The following is a 9,007-nucleotide window of genomic DNA, read 5'->3' on the forward strand; positions in this document are numbered from 1 at the left end:
GGAAAATAAAATGACTTTGGGGGTCCCACTCTTTGCCTTTCGGAACTGGGAGAATGGACAAAGAGTTTCCAAAAATCAATTAATTTAAATTAAATTTTAAAAATTTATAACTTAATATCTTAATTTTATAATTATATTGTGTTGAATTTATAATTTATTTTTTAAATTTTAATATAATTGAAGAATGAAAGAATTTTTTTATTAAAATTTAAAATATAAGTTATAAATTTATTACAACAGAATTGTAAAATTGAGAGATTAAGTTACAAATTTATGAAATTGAATACTTAAAATTTAACTTAAATTAATTAATTTTTTTAAACCCTCTTTTTCATTCTCCCTTATAAATATGCAGCCTGCTCCTTTTTTTTAATATTATTTAAAAAGTATGCAGCCTGTGTAACAGTACGGAGCCACCCCTTGGGCCTCGACTCGGTACTGGACTCTGGCCCATCACTGGACCAAAGCCGACTTTCCCACAGGTGGTACTGTGGTTATTCCTCACCACTGCCTCTCCAGGGTCTTTTGGAACCTCCCCAGACTCGAACCTCCAACCTCTACCACCTTAATGAAGTTGAGGCGAAGTCTGGTACCATTGAACCAAGTTGGTTCAATGGTACCAGACTTCTCCTCAACTTCATTAAGGTGGTAGAGGTTGGAGGTTCGAGTCTGGGGAGGTTCCAAAAGACCCTGGAGAGGCAGTGGTGAGGAATAACCACAGTACCACCTGTGGGAAAGTCGGCTTTGGTCCAGTGATGGGCCAGAGTCCAGTACCGAGTCGAGGCCCAAGGGGTGGCTCCGTACTGTTACATAAAAGGCGCCTTTTATGTAACAGCCCTCCTGGGTCACCACTGCCTCTCCAGGGTCTTTTCCCAGGCGCTGGATAACACACATGTCACCACATGATTGCCGGCTTTCCCACTGGTGGTACAGTGGTTATTCCTCACCCCACCCTCACGGGGGTCTTTTGGAACCTCCCCAGACTCGAACCTCCAACCTCTACCACCTTAACGAAATTGAGGCGAAGTCTGGTACCATTGAGTCACTTCTTTATTGGAAGAACCATCACCCAAGAAATTGGAAGAAGGAAAGACGAATGGCGATCGCTGCTCTGTTTCCCTTCTTTCGTTTTTTTTTCCTAGATCGTGCTTCCTCTCCGTCCCCCATCTATTCATATATATATATATATATATATGAAAAGTGGACCCTAATTAAAAATTACACTAAATAATTCAAATAAAATTTTAAAGATTTGATTCTTGATTTGATCTCCAAGCATGCCCATATTCTTCTTATCCAAAATATTCTTCATCAATATCTTTCAAATTGAATCTAGAAAATCTGCACAAATAAAATAAAATTAAATAGCACCTGTGCAAAAATATTAAAGATATTATTTATATTTTAAAATCAAAGATTTAGTTAGTTAAAATTCCAAAACTGAATATTAGCTAATAAAATCAAATAATATCTAATTAAACTCAATTAGCCTTAAATAAATAATTAAAAGTCTAAATTAAAAGAATAAAAATATATAAAATTATCATTTATCAATTCCCCCACACTTAGACTTTTGCACTCCTGGGCAAAACTTAAATCTCAAATTTCAAGAAAAGAACTGTGGAAGCAACAAAGAATAAGAAATAATTATAGCTCTTCAACATTTTAACACTTTAATCAATATCTCTTATATTGAGAATAACAAGTATCATGGCAATTTCATTTGGTAAGAATAAATTAAGCAATAGCCCCTCACAAAGGTCAAGTGTTTAACTCTCAACTCTCAAATGTATATAGGTAAGTGTTTCACTCAAGTTCCCCTATTAAAACCTCACTACCATAGGCTTGTTTATCATCTAGGTCTCCACTATTTATGTCATATGCAATATAAGAATCAATAGGATTTTAGTTTAGGTTGTAATGGGGCTTAGGTAAAGGTATGATATAGGAAAATGAAGGTTAATAAACTTTAGGATAATGAAAAGTATATTTGAAACGAAATATATAGAATGAAAGAAACAAAATAAACTGATTTGGGTTTATTTTTCTCTCTTTATTTTGTTCTCCTTTCCTTTGCTTCATGCACCTTTTTTTTTTGTTGTGTTATGACTTTTATGCTCTTTCTTTTCTTTTCTTTTCTTTTCTTCCTTTCTTTCTTTGCTTTTTTTTTCTCTCGTTTTTTTTTCAAAATAACCCAAATCTCTCTTCAAGCATATTCTTTCATTCCAACAAATATTATAATACACTTTTCATCACCTAAAGTGGGGTGAGAAGAATGAAAGGAAAATATTTTTATAGGTTATGTTTTCAATTGGCTAAAATTTTAAAGAAAAGGTTTAGGCTCAAAGGGGCTAACAAGGGATAAATTGCATGGGATGGCTATTTGGCTAAGTAGGCTAAAAGAATGCCTAAATCATCTTCATGCAAAGCATATGCAATTATAGTCTCAACTAAGAATCAAGACAAGTTCTAGAGTGGGAGTAGTGATAGCAGAATACACACAAAAAGAGAATAATATTAGGCTCAAATCTTTACAAGCTAAAGGCTATCACATTAATTCATTGAAACCAAACTCATGCCACTTAACTTAAATTCTAAACATAAGATCAATTACTTATCATGCTCAAATGCATTCAAACTAAAATTGTCTTAAATTTGCAACTTCGCACAAATTATTTTTTTTTATTTTTTTATTTTGAAAACAAGAACACAAAAATAAAAAAAATGAAAACAAGAAAAAAAATTAGAAACAGCAAAAAAACCTCCCCCCACACTTAAAATCTACAATGTCCTCAATGTAGAACATAGTTCGAAAGATGTATAGGAAAATGTAAATTAAAAGTGAAGAGAAATGATACAACCTGATCGATTAAGTGTTATCTTGGAGGGAAGACTCCTCCACAATGTGTGTCTCAAATCCATCATAAAAATGCTTTAACCGATGCCCGTTAACTTTAAACTTTGCTCCAGTAGATTCTACCATAATCTCTACTCCACCATAAGAAAACACTTTAGTAACTATAAAAGGACCTTCCCATCTAGAACGAAGTTTTCCTGGCATAAGTTTCAATCTGACATTATAGAGTAACACTTTTTGTCCCACCTTGAACTCTTTTCTAACTATCAGCTTATCATGTATTAACTTGGTCTTTTCCTTGTAGATTCTTGAATTTTCATATGCTTCCAAGCGAAATTCTTCAAGCTCTTGCAATTGATATTTTCTTTGGGCTCCTGCTTTAGTTAAATCCATATTGCACTGCTTTACTGCCCAATAAGCTTTATGCTCAATCTCCACAGGTAAGTGACAAGCTTTCCCAAAAACAAGCCGATAAGGAGACATTCCGATTGGAGTCTTGTAGGCAGTTCTGTATGCCCACAATGCATCATCAAGTCTCTTACTCCAGTCTTTCCTATTAGGTTGCACTGTTTTTTCAAGAATCTGCTTTATCTCTCGATTCGAGACTTCAGCTTGCCCATTAGTTTGGGGGTGATAAGGGGTAGCCATCTTATGCACGACCCCATACTTACCCAATAAACTCTGCATGCTCCGATTACGAAAATGGGTGCCTTGGTCACTGATAATGGCCTTTGGAATACCAAACCTGCAAAAGATATGTGATCTAACAAAATCTACAACAGCAATAGAGTCATCAGTTCTGGTGGCTTTAGCTTCCACCCACTTAGAAACATAATCCACAGCTAGTAAAATGTAAGCAAATCCAAATGAAACAGGAAAAGGTCCCATGAAATCAATACCCCATACATCAAATATTTCACAGAAAAGTAAAGGTTGTTGAGGCATCTCATTTCTACGGGAGATATTTCCTGTATGCTGACATCTAGCACAATGTTTACAAAATGTATATGCATCACGAAATAGAGTAGGCCAGTACAATCCAGAATCAAGAACCTTTCTAGCAGTGCGTTGTGGACCAAAGTGTCCTCCACAAGCAAGTGTGTGACAAAAATGCAATATGGATTCAAACTCAATGTCAGGAATACATCTCCTAATAATCTGGTCACTACATATGCGCCAAAGGTATGGATCATCCCATATGTAATATCTAGCTTCCCTCTTGAACTTATCTAATTGATGTTTCTTTAAATGCACAGGCAATGCAGAGGCAGCTAAGTAATTAACTAAGTCAGCATACCAAGGAGTAACATCATGCATAGCATATAAGCATTCATCAGGAAAATTATCATCAATAGGAATAAAAGGAACCATAGGAGATTCAATGCGACTCAAATGGTCTGCGACAAAATTCTCAGCTCCACTCTTATCCTTTATCTCTAAGTTAAACTCCTGTAGCAAGAGCATCCATCTGACTAATCGTGGCTTTGCATTTGGCTTCCTCCATATCTGAAATTAGGGTGATCTCTCCACCCTGGATTATAAGTGTTAGAGAAAGGATCATATTTTTGGCCCTGTTGCATAGATCTAGTTGGAAAAATCCCAGCACAATTCTCAACTCTATCATCCAACTGTGGGCATTGATCAGTAGTGTGTGTGGCTAAAAAACAGATGCCACATAGAGGCCCAACTAAGGCAGAAGATGTGGTAGCTTGCTGAGGATTATAAAATTGAGGTTGTGCACACGTCTGTGAGGGATACGCCTGTGGAAAAGTTGGCACTGCTGGTGAATTCATTAATTTTTGTTGTGTTAAGGCAATGTGCCGAACCATGCTAGAGAGCTCCTCCATCTTGTTCTCAAATTTAGGATCATATTGTGGTGTTGGAATCTCATTCACCCCCTTAACTGCTTGGTTAGCTCGTGTCCCAAATTGTTGAGAATTTTGTGCCATCTTAGAAATGAGATTCATGGCATCAGTTGGAGTAAGTTCTACCAAAGCACCACCAGCTGCGGCATCAACAAACCACCTATCTGTTGGTAAGAGACCTTCATAAAAATGTTGAACCAGCTGCTGATCAGGTATTTGATGGTGAGGGCAGCTGGCACATAATTTCTTAAATCTCTCCCAATATTCATGAAATGTCTCCCCAGTCATCTGACGAATCCCACAAATATCCTTTTTAATTGCAGCTGTGCGAGAGGCAGGGAAGAATTTTTCTAAGAATAACTGTGTCATTTGATCCCAAGATGTAATGGCACCTGGTTGCAAGTAATACAACCAATCTTTTGCCACTCCATCCAATGAAAAAGGAAAAGCCCTCAATTTGATTTGCTCTCCTGAAACTCCTTGAGGCTTCATGGTGGAGCACACAATATGAAATTCCTTCAAGTGCCTATTCGGGTCCTCTCCTGCAAGACCATGAAATTTAGGTAGCAAATGTACTAAACCAGATTTCAATTCAAAACTAGCATTTGCATCTAAATTAGGATATTGAATGCATAAATTTTGATAGTGTGCATTAGGAGCAGCCAATTCTTTAATTGTTCTATTACCATTATTATTTTCAGCCATATTTTCCAACTTAACTGTAGAGTCTAAGTCAGATTTAGAATCACTAATAATGCTATCAATCAATTCAGACAAAATTTCAGAGATCACACTATCCCTAATTTTACGGTGCTTTTGATTTTTACGGTTAGTACGACAAGTTCTCTCAATCTCAGAGTTCAAATCAATTAATTTATCTTGTAAAGATCTTGTCATGCACTAATAAACTGGAAAAACAATGAAAAACACCTAAAACAAGTAAAGACAAAAAATAATAATAAATCTTGAAAAAAATAAAAAATACTAGAGAAAAAAAATAAAAAAAATAAAAATAATGAGAAAGAAAAAAAAAACTAATAACCAAACTCAAAAAGTTAACACCTTTGACTCCCCGGCAACGGCGCCAAAATTTTGACACTACTGTCGAATAGCACCAAAATTAATAAAAACTAGATTTTGCAGTAAAGTGCAACCTAGGTCGTCTCCCTAAGAGTCAATAGAGTAACTATTTAAATTATGATTATGAAAAGGTAAATAATGGGGGGGTTTTTTTATGATGAAATTAAAAACTAAATTATAAATAAATAAATAGAGGAAATTCAATTAAGAAAATTACCGACAACAAGCAGCGCAATCAATCACAACCCAATCACCTAAATTTAACCTTCCTCGTCTACAAAATAAATTAATTTTATTCAACTTTATTATTCTGGTTTCATTATAATATTTCTCAAATTATCATTCAAGAATTAAACAAGAAGTTAAGTTATAGATTAATTGAAATCTCCTTTAACCCACAACCTAACAATTGTTTTATAGCCACACTAAAAACAAAGCATGGATAATCACCCAAGCCAAGCCAAATTACTCTTACAATGCTATATCAATCGATTATAGCAATTAAAACCTCAGATAAAATTTATAACTCAAAAATTATGCAATAAAGCTACTCTAATCAGTAATAGTAATTAAAGATATATATATATATATATATATGAAAAGTGGTAGAGGTTGGAGGTTCGAGTCTGGGGAGGTTCCAAAAGACCCCCGTGAGGGTGGGGTGAGGAATAACCACTGTACCACCAGTGGGAAAGCCGGCAATCATGTGGTGACATGTGTGTTGTCCAGCGCCTGGGAAAAGACCCTGGAGAGGCAGTGGTGACCCAGGAGGGCTGTTACAGCCTGCTCCTTTTTTTAATACTATTTAAAAAGAAAGAAACTGGCATGATTTTAAAAAAAAAATTGCCAAAAAAAAGACCAGAAATTAATTTGCTATGAAAAACTTGGGACATATTTCCAAAAAAAGGTTTTTTCTATCAATAGTTGTTAAGGGTTAAATGTAAGAGTGTTCAATTTATTCTCGTCTCAAATAATTTAGTTCTATCCTTATCATATTAGAATAAGTCTTATTTTAATATAAAAATATTAAAAATAAAACCTTATAAGGTAGACAAAAAAGAGCTTCAAGATGGAATGGAATATGAGATCGTCCTCGAGACGTCCCGTCCATCCTCAATATTATATAGATATATTTTTTTATTTTAAAAATATTCACTAGATTGCAACTGAACCCGGGAAATCCACCACACATTCCCCTCTCTTCACTGTCACATCAGGACCCACTCCTTCTAATTCAATTTCTATTCCTCTTTCCCTTGCGTCCTTCCAAACTCCTCTGCTTGTCTGCCGTCTCATTTCTGCCTCTCTTCACTCCCTAGTTTTTTATACTCTCTTAGTTTACCACACAGTTTTGTGAGCTGAGTGGTATTCTTTTGTAATTGTGTGCATTTTATATTATATATACATGGATTGACATGCCCCCACTAGTTTTATTTTCCTTCTGCATCAAATGTTGTTTTCAATTCAGGATAGAGAAACAACACGCATGCATCTTTAGTGCCACTAAATGTCAAGTTGACAACTTGACGAGGCAAGAACAGACGCTGGGACTGGGGGTTTCAATTATTTGTTCTTCTGCCCAAATGGTCTCAACTTACAGCATAAAGCCTGGATTTCCTCAGATATCGTGCGTGTGGGTGTACTTCGGTGACTGTGGAGGTCATTTCCACAGTATGCGATGGTTGGCGGGGAATTAGGTGACTGCTACGAGCATATGGAAGGAGGACGGGGCGAAAAGCCAAGCCAGTTTTGGTGGTTCGCGGCATAAATTGGCGAGTGCGTCACTAGCTCCGGAATAATTAGATTTTGATTAGTGGAGTAAGAGAAATCCCTCGTGATTCCCTCTGCGCATGATATGCCCAACTTGTCATGACTTCCTCTTGTCGTCCCTCCCCAACTATATATATATATATATATATGCCTTCTTTGAATCCCCACCCTCGCTATATTTTATTGGAGATTTTTATTCTATGCGCCTAGGACTCTCCAAGTGCCCTTCAACATGATTAATCTAATTAACCCCCATTATTTTAAATGATTCGCTGATTATTTTATGTTATCAAGTCATCCTACCACAATGGGCGGTGGAAATCGTCCTCACACCTCTTCAGGACACGTAACTTGATTCGTATCCGCTTTGTTGCCCCATCAAATGATTTCAAATATAGCATTTCGTTCATGAGACTAGTAATGGCAAAAGAGGGGGCAAACTTATGTTCATTATACATATATGCAAGTGCATGACTAGTACCGGCCCTAAGATTCGGGAAATGAGAGAACCCACACAAATTGAAAGACATCACACAGAACATGATTAATGAAAAGCCGGATTTTTTCTTCACTTGCAATAACTTGGTTCATATTTATCTCCCATAGTGGCCAAGTGGACGGGTTCTCCCTCAAGAAGTCGCACCACCTGAATCAACAGAACTCGTGACTTCAAATTTGGATTCAGAAGCGAAAAGATGTGGAAGTAGTGACATATATCTAGTTTGATACACAAGAAGAGAAGATTAACTTCCATTAACCTCAACACCAGAAATGCTCCCACTGGCCACTGGTCATGTTCTCGAGCTAGCAATTTGATAATCCATACTAACATGTTCAACCAAAAGGAAAAGTGGGGAAAGTCCGAAAGTCCAATTACGTCCCCCATGGACGAAGAAGTAGGCTGTTTTGGCCATAAGGGATAATTCGTCTGTGTCATATATGATTCCCCAAGACGAGCGTCAACGAGTTCACTTAAAGCCAACTTCTCAATCAATGGCTCCACCTAACAGTTCCACCACCACATAATATATCAAGCTTAATTAGCAGGGCAAGAATAAACTAAGATGGGAAAACATGAATCCACTGAGGAGAAAGTGGACGAGTTCTCAAAATATGTGATTAAAGACACGGATGATAGGCCATACCCACCGTGGGGGAGAGAGTTGTTCTAGATGATTTCTGTTTCATAACCTTGGGACCAAAAAGCTTTTATATTAATATTTGGTGTGCAAAGCTAATGCAGATCCTCACCCCAATGTGCCCATTATCCTTGTTCGCAGAGTCTCATCGCCCCTCTTCCATTTGGCAAGACCAAAGTCACCTAGCTGCATTCAGAAACCACACTTATTGACTCCACCCATCAATAAATTAATTGCTCAAAGTTAATTGGAATCATGTTTTATGTAATTAATTAATGTTTATCATCCTTCTCTTT

The 9,007-nt window shown here is 36.5% G+C and overlaps 1 protein-coding gene and 1 non-coding gene across 2 annotated transcripts; one reads left to right on the top strand and one right to left on the bottom strand.

The window, feature by feature from the left end:
- The first annotated feature begins 4,936 nt into the window (after positions 1 to 4,936).
- On the top strand, positions 4,937 to 5,041 carry LOC129304302 (small nucleolar RNA R71). Its single transcript, XR_008591667.1, has one exon. It is a non-coding gene; the product is annotated as a small nucleolar RNA R71 (small nucleolar RNA).
- Positions 5,042 to 7,792: 2,751 nt separating this feature from the next.
- LOC129303443 (uncharacterized) lies at positions 7,793 to 9,007 on the bottom strand. The gene is made up of 2 exons (XM_054942761.1): positions 8,722 to 9,007; positions 7,793 to 8,575 (listed from the first exon to the last, which is right to left on the bottom strand). Exons 1-2 carry the CDS (start codon positions 8,758 to 8,760, stop codon positions 8,141 to 8,143), a joined length of 474 nt encoding a protein of 157 aa, XP_054798736.1. The 5' UTR covers positions 8,761 to 9,007; the 3' UTR covers positions 7,793 to 8,140.

Source organism: Prosopis cineraria, unplaced genomic scaffold, assembly GCF_029017545.1.
Source record: "Prosopis cineraria cultivar Desert tree isolate PC_DT_omini unplaced genomic scaffold, ASM2901754v1 PC2, whole genome shotgun sequence".
NCBI lineage: Eukaryota > Viridiplantae > Streptophyta > Magnoliopsida > Fabales > Fabaceae > Prosopis > Prosopis cineraria.